Source organism: Cygnus atratus, chromosome 28 (genome assembly GCF_013377495.2).
Source record: "Cygnus atratus isolate AKBS03 ecotype Queensland, Australia chromosome 28, CAtr_DNAZoo_HiC_assembly, whole genome shotgun sequence".
In the NCBI taxonomy this organism is placed as follows: Eukaryota; Metazoa; Chordata; class Aves; order Anseriformes; family Anatidae; genus Cygnus; species Cygnus atratus.
In genome coordinates this window covers 423,841-438,163 of record NC_066389.1, presented here as the reverse complement: position 1 = coordinate 438,163, position 14,323 = coordinate 423,841, and the positions used below count along the sequence as shown (strand labels likewise).

The 14,323-nt window shown below is 64.2% G+C and overlaps 2 protein-coding genes across 2 annotated transcripts; one reads left to right on the top strand and one right to left on the bottom strand.

Annotated features, from left to right (window-relative positions):
* Positions 1-389: 389 nt before the first annotated feature.
* UBE2Q1 (ubiquitin conjugating enzyme E2 Q1) lies at positions 390-8,699 on the bottom strand. The gene is made up of 13 exons (XM_035567267.2): positions 8,326-8,699; positions 7,295-7,399; positions 6,924-7,028; positions 6,462-6,512; positions 4,283-4,423; positions 3,687-3,771; positions 3,129-3,189; positions 2,503-2,593; positions 2,343-2,401; positions 2,002-2,050; positions 1,644-1,739; positions 1,221-1,287; positions 390-817 (listed from the first exon to the last, which is right to left on the bottom strand). Exons 1-13 carry the CDS (start codon positions 8,611-8,613, stop codon positions 786-788), a joined length of 1,230 nt encoding a protein of 409 aa, XP_035423160.1. The 5' UTR covers positions 8,614-8,699; the 3' UTR covers positions 390-785.
* A 508-nt stretch (positions 8,700-9,207) lies between these two features.
* On the top strand, positions 9,208-13,483 carry CHRNB2 (cholinergic receptor nicotinic beta 2 subunit). The gene is made up of 6 exons (XM_035567265.2): positions 9,208-9,358; positions 10,424-10,569; positions 10,643-10,687; positions 11,295-11,404; positions 11,525-12,482; positions 13,150-13,483. The coding sequence occupies exons 1-6, from the start codon at positions 9,316-9,318 to the stop codon at positions 13,318-13,320; spliced, it is 1,473 nt and encodes a 490-aa protein (XP_035423158.1). The 5' UTR covers positions 9,208-9,315; the 3' UTR covers positions 13,321-13,483.
* Positions 13,484-14,323: the final 840 nt, after the last annotated feature.

Sequence of the window (14,323 nt, the reverse complement as noted above, 5' to 3'; positions counted from 1 at the left end):
GGCCAGTGCTACAAATACTCCGCTCTCCCCTCACAGAGGCGTACAAGGTTGCAGTTTATATAGAGGCTTGTTCCTGGTGTAAGAGAGGGGGCAGAAGCCCCTCTCCTCGGCTGCCCAGAAAAAAAAAAAGGGGTGTGGGGTTTCTCTTCCAAAAAGGTTGCACCAGCCCTTGCTGCTTGGCTCGTCCTGGCCCATTGCAGCAGGGACACCACCAAGAGCTGCAGCTGTTCCTTCACACCCACCTCCAACACCACCCCGGGACTGGACCAGCGTGGAAGACGTTGGAAGCACAGACACCACAAACTGGTTTGCTCTACGCCGCTGCCAGCACAGGGTTCAAGCCACCCAGCAGCAACACGGAGTGGGGAAAAAAAATAGTGAGACCGGTATCTTCAAATTAACAAACTGTAATTTTTCTCCAAAGATACATTTTCCATACACATCCATCATACACTGTAACAAAAAAAAGCAGTGTACATGAAATAAGAAAATAAATTAAATCCATAGCATAGGTAAGGAGGACGCTCTAGACTGGAGTAGAGTCGAAAGTTTCCAGCGATACAAGAGGCTCAAAAGTTTGTTTTAATAAGAATGCCTGCTAGCAAGGGTCCAGCAAGTGTTTTAGGTCAGTCCAACTGCTTAAACAGTTTTCTTTAGAGTTTATAACAGCCATTATTGTCCTGCAACAGGCAGAGCTATTATATCCTGGGAGAAAGCCAGAGAGGCATCATAAGATCCAAGTACAGCATTCAGAAGATGATCAGATCGCTCCTGCGGTATCCGTGCTAGCCATCTTCCTTGGGTGGTGTGTACCAGCCTGAAACAAGAACAGAGATGCACGAGGGATGCAGCTGTACAGAAACAAATGCCATACCCAGAAATAGCTGGCTCTACACCTGGGAATACCCAGCAGCACAAACACACCGAGTCCACTCCTACAGGGCTGCGGACAAGGACTGAGCCTGTCCAAAAGGGACCCCAAATTGTCGGGGGCTTTCCCTCCCCATTACTTCACAACGCCATGTGAACAGTGCCACGCCGCCTCCGACCTCTGGGGCCAGAGCAAGAAGGGCAGAGGGGTGCTGCAGCATGCTCCCTGCTTTAGCAAGCAGCGGCTGACCGGGAGCATCACCGTGCTCTGGGTGATCTCTGACTTGGGGCAGAAAAGCCTCAATCCAGACCAGCAAAGGGAAAGGCACCCCCTGTCCCTCACGCCTTACCATTCTTCTCATGGATCTGAACCAGGGACTTGTAGGACTGCTGTGCTCTTGTCAGGCTGTACTGATTCTGCAAGGGAAGCCAGGGTGACAATCAGTCCGGCTAGAAGCCAGCATAACAAGCGATCCATCTCAGAGGCCTCCCCGCACCAACTGCGCTGCCACAGAGCTGGTTGTCTTCTCACCTGCATCTGTTCCCCTACCAACCACTTCCCCAGTTCCCTTACACAACGCCAGAGGGGATTTCCCACATGCCTGCCCTTCCCTTCCCAAGAAAAACTCCCTGGGCTACAGCACACCCACAGAAGCCAGCCCTTGCGCTGGGCTCTCGGGATCCCAAGCGCCTACGAGCACCGCTCTGCCTTAGCTGCACAAAGCAGTCGGGGTGTGCCAAGAAGGATAAGACCCTGCCTGACCGGCCCCTACCTTATTGGCTCCAAATTGCACTCGCGCCTTCCCTTTCACCAGAGTTGCGCTGATCTGCATAATCACCGACTCGATGGAGTAGGCGCTGCTCCAGCCCTGCGGGACAGAGCGCACCAGTGAGGCCGGCACGGACAGGAGCAGGGCCCCGAGGCAGGGGAAGGGCTTTCCCGAGCCCTGCACAGGCATCGCAGAGCCACGCCAGCTCTCAGCTGCTGGCAGGAGGCGCAGGCAGCAAGAGGAGCGGGATTTGGCTGCCAGCAGCTGGAATACGAGGGGTGAGAGGCAGCAGCAGCTACCCAGGACCATGCTGGCAGCCTTTGAGCCCTGGGTCTTTCACAGGGTCACGCCTGGTACCCACCTGTTTTGTGAGTAGCTCCATGCAGATGGCACCGCCACCCAGAACATACCTTGGGGAAAGAATTGCGTAAAGTTACGCGAGAGATGGACAGGGCCTCACCCACCCAGTGCTCTGCAGATGAGCCATTTTCTCGGAGCGGATCTCTCAGGGAAAAAAAACACACAAAAAACCATCCACCAACCCTGTCTGTACTTCCCAGGAGGGTTACTACATGGTACTACTCATACCACAAAGGTGACAGGACTGGCAGCACCCCCCAACGGATAAACTCTTAATGAAAACCTCTCCAGAAAACAGAGCTAGAGACCCCAGAGAGGAGAGCCAGGCAAAGAGTTACTCACCCCCCAGACAGCACAGGGGACACGACCCTTACGAACGGTGGATCAAAAGGAAAGTTGTCCTGGAACAAGAGAAGGGAAGCAAAGCCATTGAGAAACATCTCCTCTGATGAGTCACTGAAGCAGGCGTGCATCAAGGATGACAGGTTTTGGGAGGCCTTACTTTAAAGGAGAAGTTTAGGAGGATGAAATCTGTCCCTTCTTTCTCTTTGAGGATCTGGAGATCGTTGTGCAAAGCGCTATCCTCGTCAACCCTGCCGAAGGAAAACCCCAGAGGCTCAGAGTCAAGGTCACGCTCATCAAGTCAGCCACGCTCCCTGCCAGTGAAGCCCAGAGCTACCGTACCTGCACAACCCGGCTGCCACGTGGGCCCTCAGGTTCACACCCAGAGGGCAGTGACAGCATGCGCTGCCAGCATTCTGCTCCTGGTTTCCAGAGAAGACCATCACACACCCTTTTTGCATGCCAGCTTAAATATAAAGACTGCCCGGCCCAAGGAAAAGGCAGCACTGGTGTCTGGAGGGTGTGAAAGCTCGGGGTTTTGCCTGATGCACCTCTTCCAGGACTCTAGGAACAGCAGACAGACTTGCAGAGCCCTCAGATTATCTCATCTGTCTCTGGAGATGTCTCCTCCTTTCTGGTGCACAGACAGCAAGCAAGCTGCCCGTGAGACTAAGAGGCTAACCCCCGCTCTGCCAGGTGCTCCCCTGCCCTGCTCGCTTCCCCTCGGCTCATGGGGATGTTTTGGTCCCACCACCAAGATCCGTGACCCCAAGCTGTGTCACCTACTTCAGGATTTTGACGTTCCAATCGTACAGGCTGTCATTCACTAGTTCAACTGCATAGTATCCTGCAAGGCAGAGGAGAGATGTCAGCACAGGAGGAACGGACAGGGGGCCGAGCCACCAGCTGGACTTCAAATCCCCTGCAGCACCACCTCAGCCTGGCACGGGCTCCCCTTGGAAAAGGGCAGCCTGATGGCAGCAGTTTTTCTGTGGCTGCTCCTTCCCAAGCCCTGGGGAAAGGGTATGGGCAAGATGGCCCACAAAGCCCGTTACATACGGCAGGGTGGAACAGCTGAAGGCATCAAAAAACAGCTTCTGCCTCAGAAGCCCTCCCACCCACGGCAGGCTCCTCACTTCCATCCAGCCCTGACAGGGAACGGAGACCATAAGGGGCTGCTCTGCTCGCTCTTGAGCCACAGCAACCCAAGGCCCGAGATCCCCCCCGCAGCAACACCACAGAGCAAAAGGATCCAGCTCCGAGGCCCCTCAGGTGCTGCCGAGAAGGAAGGGAAAGGTCCCCACAACCAGCAGCCCCCTCCCTCCCGCTCCTCGCCGCACTTACCGCCCTTGAAACTTGGTGATCGGTAAATATCCCTGAGCTCCTTCATTAGCCGGTCAGTGGCCTGCACAGACCCAGACACTGCACCCTGCAAGGAATCGGGGGCTGCACTGTTACACTGCTCCCACCGCGGCCGCAGCTGGATGAAGCGAACGCCCAAACTAAACTTCCCAGCCTCTAAACCAGACATCACTGCGCCCCCACCTCTCTCAAGTTTTCCCCTTTCTCCCTGCAGCAACTTCCCTTGCCCCAGACGAACACGCCCCAGGTGGTGCAGCTGCAGCAGAAATACCTCCCTGCCCCCTCAGCCGCAGGAGACCTCAGCCCAGGGGTATAAAAGCACAACCCACCAACCTTCTCCAGGACCCAGGGCGAGACCCAGCTCCTGGGAATCCCAAATCCCGGCTGCCCTGCCTGGCACCGCTGCCTCAGGTGCACCGGGCTCGCCTGAAGCCCGGGGACACTCCTCCGACTTCTCTGCGTAAGCCTCACCCACCCCCGAGCTGCTGCTGCACCTCTGGCCAGAGCTGGCCCCTTCGATCTGGGGCCCTTGGGTCCCTCTGCTTCCCCAACCCTCCCGCCCTCCAGGTGACACGTACATTTAAGTAATCTTGCCTCTGGTTCTTTTTTATTTTCTCTAAAATGGCCAGGTTTTCCTTCCCAATGCCTTCATCCTCTGTTTTCTTCCCATCTGCTGGCTCTTCCTCTTTCATCTCATAGTGGTCCAAGTCCTCCGTGTCCTGCGAAGGGGAGAGGTGAGCTAGCACGAGACCCACCTTCACTCCTCCCCGCTCCGAGCGGCGTAGAGACGAGGTGTCCTGAGCCCAGGAGGATTCCTGGTGCCCATCTCCCTCCCCAGGAAATCCCAAGTGCAGACACCGGGGTGGGAGACACAAGGGCTCAGTGCGACGCCTGGGGACGCCCCATAAAGAAGTTTCGGGTCCCGGGCCCCGGCAGCCCTCCTGTGCCAAAGCCAACAGGCAGAGAGGCACACTTCCCTTTCCAGATTTAAATTGGGCTCCTACAAGCTCTTTGTTGGCTGGATTCTTCTCTGCCAAGTCTCACGCCTGCTCATAATTAGCCACTAATCCTACGCGTGCTCCCCAGCAAGTCCCGTGGAACTGCAGGGTGCTGCATCTCGGCAGGGGCAGGGCTCGAGCAGCCCCGTGCCGCTTTCTGGGCGCCGGAACACGGCGCGGCACGAACATCCCCGCTGCGTGAACAAGCTCCCAACGCAAACGGGTCACCAGAAGTACGGAAAGGAGAGACTCGCTCACACAACTCACAGGACACTCTTCCCCTCCAAGAGAGGCCACGTTTCAGGGTGTATCCAGAGGCCTTTTTACGGTCAGCTCAGCTCTCCCCCCTCGCAGCGAGCTCCTGACGCTCCCCCAGCAAGGGTCGGAGGATCAGCCCCTCGTCCCCTTCCCCTGCGCTCACCAGGCTGACGTGCACAAGGCAACCGATGGCATTAATCAGCAAAAAAAGAGCTACAGCAACCAGCGGGGTTCGGCTGCCTGCAAGTGGCTGCGGACACGCAGAGCTCCGGCGCTGGTCTTAAATCCTCTGAGCAAGTGTTTACTTCGGCCTCTCTGTGCTGGCTGCTGCTATTCTGGGTGAGCAGCGTTTTGGGAAGGGCTTTGACATTTTTAGATCGCCACACAGGGAAACAGATCCTCCTAGAAAATCCCTCGAGTGTATTAACCTGTATAACGCATCCCCGCACCAGGGCACGGCTCCGCTGCTCTGCTCTTCCAGCGCAGGCCAGCAAATCCCGCTGCTCAGCGAGAAACCTTTGCTCTGAATGAGAGCGCTGTCTGCCACGCGACGCAAGACGTTCGCAGGGAGCACAAGTGGGAACGCTCGCTGCTAATCCTCAGATCCCAAGGATTTCTTTTCCAGCTCACAGGAGCGTGACAACTTACCCGCCGCCACTTTGCTGGGAAGTGGCAAGCCTGCAGACAAGCAAGGTTATTCGTGGTAACGCTCAGAGCCGCCGCGTTTTCCCCGGGGACCCTCGCAAAGGCTGGCCTTGATTTAACAGGCCGTTACCTTCGCTAAAACCCCGCCAGCTGCTCCGCGGGCGGCTGCCAAGTGACCTGCCCCCAGGTTCTGCGGTGCTGCTGACGAGGTGCGCAGGCCTCGCGCGCCCAAGGAGAAGTGCACCGCGAAGTGTCACCATGGAGATTCAAGATTATTCCACCCACTTGTAGAGATCTCTAAACCACAAACCAAACAAGCGAAGCCTGTGGGTTTTGCAGCGTGATATTCTCAGCCTGCAGTGAAGAACGGCCTCCTCTGCCTCTCCCGGTGACTACGCGGCTCGCACACCGAGCCGTCCCACCTAATCCTCTCTGCGGGAGTCGCTGCGGCGCGATTCCCCCGTCAGCAGCGGGAGCTCAGCCCCGCACACCTCTGACACCAAACTGCTGCCGAGGAAATCTCAGACTCTAGAGCACAGCAGCACAAACAGAAATTGTCCAAGGGGCTCCATCCTCACTTGCTTTACCTGCCTTCAGAGGCCGCAGCAGCGTCCCTGCGTTTGGTCAACGCACTGCTCCCACCTGGGGCTCAGGACCCAGGTCCCCAGCAGCAAAACGCTGGGAAAAATCCAGCTTCTGAGCCCAGCTGGCTTCGGCGGGCTCTATCCCGTCCGCACTCCGCCAGTTCCTCCCACACTGGATCTCTGTGCCTCAGCACCTTCCATCAGGCAGCTCACAGCAAGTTGCTGTGCTCAGCTCTCGGGCGCGCGCCCTCGCGCAGCGAGGAGACGCTTACCTCTGGCATCTCTTCGTCTTCCTCTTCAGAGGACACCTCTTCCTGCGTGCTCTGCGAGGACAAAAGGACAGAGACTGCACCGTTAGCTTCCCCTGGCGATGCTCCCCTGCCTCCCGCGACACTTCCGAGGCAGGGATTTGCCAACAAACAGAACCAGGTTAAAAACAGAGCGAAGCCGAGGACCTTTACAGGCACCCGCAGCAGAGCGGCTGTACAGGAACGAAGGGAGGGAAGCAGCGAGAATAAATCAGATGAATAACATCTGAGGTATCAGTCCAGGGGGACAAAACCCAGACCCCGAGCTGGCCAGGCAGCTGCACTGCCAAGGAGGGGATTCAACCCCAGGGAGGGGAGAAAAACCCCGCACGCGCCGCGCCCCTCCTGCAGCGTTAGGAAGCCGCAGCCTTTAAAGCGAGGGAGCTCGTCCTACCATCTTAGGAAACCTCGTCCCAGGTTCCTCACCTGTTCTGCCGGCAGAGGCTGGTCCAACATTTCGACATCTGGATGCTGGGGGAGGTTGTACAGCTTGCACAGGTCTGAGATTATTCGCTTCAGGTGCTGCAAAAGCTGCCCGGAGAGCAGACGAGCGTCACGGCGACCCCGAGACCTCAGCCCCCCTCAGCGCTGCGACCGCTTCCCCTCCCGAGCGAGTAACGGCCCCCCCAGAGCTCCTTCCTACACCGCCCCGCTCCAGGAGAGTAAAATCACCCGAGGGAAGTCAGAGCTGCTCAGCCCCGGTTTCCTAAGCCCCTAAGAACCCCGGGGGCTCAGCGCAGGCACTCGGGAAGCAGCCGGCCCCTCGGCACCCCCTCCCCACGCAGCTCCCCCCTCACCAGCGTGTTCCCCTTCCTGACTTCCACCAGCCTCTCCAGGATAGCTGCCAGGTTCGGATCGTCCGACTCCACGGACCAGATCGGGGGGACAGCTGGATAAGACTCCTAGGAGGAAGGAGAAAGCGTTGGAGCCACCGCAAACCGCCCCAGTCCCACCACCGTGGCCAGCCGGGGCTCGGCGCCGCTCCTCCCCGCGAGCCTGGGGCGGCTCGATGGAACGAGGGGGGAATTTCGGGGGGAATTTCGGCCGTCCCTGCGGCTCCCGGAGCGTTTGGGGGCTGAGAACGATTAACGCGGGCCACCAAGGGTGCTTCAGGCGACCGCAGAGGCCGCTCGCGCTGCAAGCTGCGGGACGAACGCTGCGGGAGGCTTGCGCGTGCGGTGCCCGATGGCCACGCAGGTCGCTGCGCCGAGCCCGGGGCCTGCCGAGGGCTGCTCGGGGCAGCGCTGCCGCCGCGCTTTGCGCCTCCGTTTGGCCCAAACCGCCTGGAAACGATGGAGAAAGGCTCCCGGGGACCCAGCCGGGGGGCACCGCCTGGCGTAAATAACGGGCTGCGGCAGCAGGCACCTGCCCCGAGGCCCGGCGGCGCCCCGAACCCAAAACCGCGCCCCCAAACCGTGCCCCAAATCCCTCCCCCGAGCCCCGGGGCAGCACCACCACAGGACTCGGGCCCCGGGGGGAGGTCCCGGTACCCGTGTCCCCGCTCCCCGGGGGCAGGAGACAGAGCTGCTCCAGGGAACTCCCCCCCACCGGGGGGCCGCTGGCCGCAGGACCGCCGGTGCACCGGGTAACGGCTGCCCCGGCTTGCTCCGTGCCCCACCGGCAGCGACACCGGGCCGGGACTGCGGGGGGGGGGGGGGGGGGGGGCACCGGGCCGGGCACCGGGCCGGGCCCCGCGCACCGGCGGCGGTTCCAGCGGGCCGGTAGCGGCCGCCAACGATCGCAACGACGCCGGGGCCGAGCCGGGGGCCGAGCCGGGGGCCTCCCGGGGCCCTCCCCGCTGCCCCCGCGGCCCCCCCCCGGGGCTCACCGTGATGTTGCAGTGGATGCGGACGGGCCCCGGGGGAGGCCCCCGGGAAGCGGAGCCCCCGGCGCGGGCCCCCGGCCCCGGGACGAACTCGCAGCTGATCTCGTCGGGGCAGGCGCTGCCGATGCGGAACCGCTCGTGGCCCCGGTGGAAGATGGACTCGAGCAGCCGCAGCTCCCGCTTCAGGAGCCGCCCGGCGGGGGCCGCCGCCGCCGCCCCGGCTCCGCTCCGCCCGGGCCCCCCCGCCGCCGCCTGCGACCCCGCCGCCTCCTCCGCCCCCGCCCGCTGCATCTTCCCATGGAGGGACCCGCTCCGCCGCCACCGGCCCCGGGCCCCGCCGCCGCCGCCGCCGCAGCCCCCGGAGCCGGCCCAAGATGGCGGCGGGACGGCCCCGCTCGCCGGAAGTGACCCCTCCCGCCGCCACGGGAAGGGGCGGGGCGGAGCGCCGGAAGCGCGAGGAGCGCCGGGCGGGGCGGGCGGCACCGCGCCGGAAGTGACGCGGAGAGGAGGAGGAGGCGCGCACCGGGAGGGGGCGGGGGCGGGGCGGGGCGGGGCGGGGCGGGGGGGGCGACGCCCCGCCCGACGGGAGGAGGGGCGCGGGAGGGTCACGTGGTCCCCGGGGAGGGGGGCGTGGCTTGCGGAGGGGGCGGGGCTCGGGGTCCCGGTTGGGGGGGGGGTCCCGGTTTGGAGTGGGGGTCTGTGGGGGGGGAGGGTCCCGGTTGGGGCGGTCCCGGTTGGGGCGGTCCCGCCCGGCCCCGGCGGCCCAGTGCCCCCAGCCCCCCCCGCCGCTGTCTCCGCCCTCCCCGGTGTCCCCGGCGGCGGCGGAGCGGCGCGGGGCGGCCCCGGCACAGCTCCCGGCACCGCCTCCCGCCCGGGGCCGCCCCGCCCGGGCCGCCGCCGCCGCCGGCTCCAGCACCGCGGAGAGCGCGGGCAGCACCGGGGACAGCGCCTGGGCACCGGCACCGGCACCGGCACCGGCACCGGGCCGCCCCCATGGCGCTGCTCCGCGTCCTCTGCCTCCTCGCCGCCCTCCGACGTAAGTGCGGCCGGGCACCGGCACCGGCACCGGCACCGGGGGAGGCGGGGAGGGGGCTGCACCGGGCCCCGGGACGCGCCACGGCTCCGCGCAGCGCCGCGGCCCGGGGGAGGGGGGAGGGGGGGGCTCCGGGCCGACGCCGACCCCCGGCCGGCCCCGCCATGCCGGCGGGAGGGGGCTGCCCCGCGGCACCGGGGCCGGGGCGGGGGGGGAACCCCCGGTGCTCCTGGCCCTGGCAGCAGCGGCACGGCCCCAGCCCTGCGCCTGCAGCCCTCGCACGCTCACCCCGTTACACCCTCATCCCACTGCGCTCACCCCATTTACACGCTCGCCCCACTGCACGCTCACCCCCATTGCACACTCACCCCGTTTACACCCCCACCCCGTTACACCCCCACCCCATTACACCCACACCCCATTACATTCACCCCATTTACACCCTCACCCCCTTACACCCCCACCCCCTTACACCCTCACCCCCTTACACCCCCACCCCACACAACCCCTCACACCCCTACCCCATACAACCCCATTACACCCTCACCCCATACACCCCCACCCTATTACAATCACCCCCTTGCACGCACCCCATACACCCCCACCCCATACACCCTCACCCCCCTCACCCCATTACACCCCCCCCACCCCATACACCCCCATTACACCCCCACCCTGTACGCCCCCACCCCATTGCGCTCACCCCATACACCCCCACCCCATTACGCCCCCACCCCGTTACACTCCTCACCCCATACACCCCCATTACACCCCCACCCTGTACACCCCCACCCCATTACACTCACCCCATACACCCCAACCCCGTTACACCCCCACCCCATACACCCCCCACCCCATACACCCCCATTACACCCCCACCCTGTACACCCCACCCCACACACCCCCCACCCCATACACCCCCACCCCGTTACACCCCCACCCCATACACCCCCGCCCCATTACAATCACCCCCTTGCACGCACCCCACACACCCCCACCCCGTCGTGCCCCCACCCCGTCGCGCCCCCACCCCACACCCCGCGCCCCGCCGCCCGTCTCGCCCCGCAGGCGGCCTGGGCACGGACACGGAGGAGCGGCTGGTCGAGTACCTGCTGGACCCGGCGCGCTACAACAAGCTGATCCGCCCGGCCACCAACGGCTCGCAGCTGGTCACCGTGCAGCTCATGGTGTCGCTGGCGCAGCTCATCAGCGTGGTGAGTCGGGGGGCTCGGCCCCGGCCCCCGCCCGGCACCGGGCGACCCCGTAACCGGGCCCCTCTCTCCGCAGCACGAGCGGGAGCAGATCATGACCACCAACGTCTGGCTGACCCAGGTGAGGGACCTCCTGCCCCGGGACCCCTGCCCCGGGACTCCTGAACCAGGACCCCCTGCCCCAGGACCCCCTGCCCTGGGACCCCTGAACCAGGACCCCCTGCACTGGGACCCCCTGAACCAGGACCCCTGCCCCGGGACCCCTGCCCTGGGACCCCCTGCCCTGGGGCCCCTGAACCAGGACCCCTGCCCCGGGACCCCTGCCCTGGGACCCCCTGCCCTGGGGCCCCTGAACCAGGACCCTGTGAACCAGGGGCCCCTGCACCAGATCCCTGCACCCTGCCCCAGGACCCCCCCTTGCAGCCTTCCCCCCGGACCTCCATGCACCCTGATTTAGGACCCCCGTACCCCCTGCCCTAGGACCCTCCCCATTTCCCTGCCATGGGACCCGCACCCCCCCTGCCTGGGGACCCTGTGCCCTTCCCTGGGACCCCCCTGATTAGAAACCCCTGTGCTCCCTGCCCTGGGACCCCCAGCCCCCCGGATTCTGGACCTCCATGTCCTCTTCCCTTGGACCCCCCTGTGCCCTGGGACCCCCCGCCCCGTCTCCCGGGACCCCCCATGCCCCCTGCCTGCGGCGGGGCCGGGCTGAGCGCGGGTGCCGGCAGGAATGGGAGGACTACCGCCTCACCTGGAAGCCGGAGGACTTCGACAACATGAAGAAGGTCCGCCTGCCCTCCAAGCACATCTGGCTGCCTGACGTGGTGCTCTACAACAAGTAGGTGTTTTTTTTTTGGGGGGGGAGGCCGTGCACACCCCAACCCTGCCCGGGGCACGGGGTGGTGCCGCTGCACCACTGGGGCAGGGCCAGGGCTGACAGTGCATCCCTTTGCCCTAGCGCCGACGGGATGTACGAGGTGTCCTTCTACTCCAACGCGGTGATCTCCTACGACGGCAGCATCTTCTGGCTGCCGCCAGCCATCTACAAAAGCGCCTGCAAGATCGAGGTGAAGCACTTCCCCTTCGACCAGCAGAACTGCACCATGAAGTTCCGCTCCTGGACCTACGACCGCACGGAGATCGACCTGGTGCTGAAGAGCGAGGTGGCCAGCCTCGACGACTTCACGCCCAGCGGCGAGTGGGACATCGTGGCGCTGCCGGGGCGGCGCAACGAGAACCCCGATGACTCCACTTACGTGGACATCACCTACGACTTCATCATCCGGCGCAAGCCGCTCTTCTACACCATCAACCTCATCATCCCCTGCATCCTCATCACCTCCCTGGCCATCCTCGTCTTCTACCTCCCGTCCGACTGCGGCGAGAAGATGACGCTCTGCATCTCCGTCCTGCTCGCCCTCACCGTCTTCCTGCTGCTCATCTCCAAGATCGTGCCGCCCACCTCGCTGGATGTGCCGCTGGTGGGCAAGTACCTCATGTTCACCATGGTGCTGGTGACCTTCTCCATCGTCACCAGCGTCTGCGTGCTCAACGTGCACCACCGCTCGCCCACCACGCACACCATGCCGCCCTGGGTGCGCACCCTCTTCCTTCACAAGCTCCCGGCGCTGCTCTTCATGAAGCAGCCGCGGCAGAACTGCGCACGGCAGCGCCTGCGCCAGCGCCGACACACCCAGGAGCGTGCCGCCGCCACGCTCTTCCTCCGGGCCAGCGCCCGCGCCTGCGCCTGCTACGCCAACCCTGGGGCCGCCAAGGCCGAGGGGCTCAACGGCTACCGGGAGCGGCAGGGGCAGGCGCCGGCCCCCCCAGCCCCCTGCGGCTGCGGGTTGGAGGAGGCGGTGGAGGGCGTGCGCTTCATCGCCGACCACATGCGCAGCGAGGACGACGACCAGAGCGTGAGTTGGGGCAGGGCTGTGGGGTGCGTGTAGAGCTACAGGGCGTACAGAGGGCTGGGAGGTGCACGTGGGGCTGTGGGATACAGGCAGGGATATGGGGTGCACACGGGGCTGTGGGGTGCACGCATGACCGTGGGGTGCGTGTGGTGCAGCGTGTGCGTGCTGGTGCCCGGCTGCACCTGGGGAAGGGCCGTGCACTCGTGCACACCACCACCAGCGACGTTCCCGCCTGGCCACATCCCTGGGGCCCCTCGGGACCCCGTTCCTGGCCCCGACCCCGCTGCTGCAGCCCCTTCCCCAGGCCCAGCAGGATGCAGCTGCTCCAGCCCTGGATCCCGGGAGGGCTGACCCCGTGCAGCCGCCGCAGCAGCACCGTGAGGCTGCAGATTTCAGCGCAGGCGGTCCCGGCCGGGGCTGCTCAACCCCCAGCTCAGCTCAGCGGCGAGCTGAGTTTTCGGGGCTCAGCAGAGGGGCTGCCTCGGCAGGGCCCCGGGGCTGTGCCGCGGGCTGGCAGGCGGCCCCAGGAGCCGCAGTGCCAAGGGTGCAGATTCGGGGCTCTGCAGAGCAGCGAGGAGCTGAGCCCGCGGGGACACGGGCAGCGAGAGCAAAGCTGGTGCGAGGCAGCTCGACCTCGGGGGCTGACCGAGTTTCTCCCGGCCCCGTGCAGGTGAGCGAGGACTGGAAGTACGTGGCCATGGTCATCGACCGCCTCTTCTTGTGGATCTTCGTCTTCGTCTGCGTCTTCGGCACCGTCGGCATGTTCCTCCAGCCGCTCTTCCAGAACTACACCACCAACTCCCTGCTGCAGCTCGGCCAGGGCACCCCCACCTCCAAATAGTGCCGGGGGCCCCCCGCCCTCCCCGCCAGCCCCCAAGTGCCGGGGGACAGCGGGGGACCGTGGGCTCCCTGCCCGTGCCCCACAGCAGAGCCAGGCGGGCAGGTCCTGGGGCTGGGCGCTGGGCTCCAGGCAGCCACTGCAAACCAATAAATACTCACACAGGAGGGGACTGCTTCGTTTTACTTTCATTTCATCCCGCACCGCTCCCCAGAGGTGCTGGCACAGGGCAGGTGAGGGAACAGGATGCGGGCAGGCCCCCCCCCCCCCCAAGCCAGGTAAGAGGCTGGGGGGGATGACGCGCTGGAAGAAGAAAACCAAAATTGCCAAGGGTTGGAGCGTAGTGGTGTGAAAACAGCTCCTGGGGAAGCGTCTGACTCCTTCCCACGTCCCCATTTTAGCACTGGGTGCTCCCAGCATCTCCCCTGGCGATGCCCAAACCAGGGTGAGGGGCCCGAGCCCTGCATCCCTCGGGGCTCCCTGGGGCTGCGCTGATGCAGCAGCACAGGGAGGAGGCTGAGGCTGCTCCAGCTCCCCGCGGTGAGTGCACTGGCAGCAGGACGCTATTTTTAGGTCCGACCTGGAGGCATGGACAGGGCAGCGAGCGCGGCAGCGGTGCCACCATCCCCTGCAAAAACCCAGGCTCAGCCCACTGAAACCAAGAGCAGCCCTGAGACGAGCTGCAGTCGTGATTTATTTTCATTTTATTTTAAATGGTGCAGAGTTCGAGGCTGAGGGTCGCAGCACGGGGACAGCAGCCCCAGCTGGTCCTGCTGCAGCAGCGCTTCCCGGGCTGGCACTTGCAGGCAGGAATTGGCCTCATGGGGGAACATTTTAAATTGAGTGTTTTCTATAAATACCACTTATCCTCTGTGCAGCCAGGGAGCAAGGAGCAGACAGTGACCAGCAGCGCATAGCTCTGGGGGAAGCCACGCCCCAGAAAGGATTTAAAACCCAGACGTTTCACCCAGCCAGAGAAACCCCGGGCTGCTGGAGTCAATGCTCT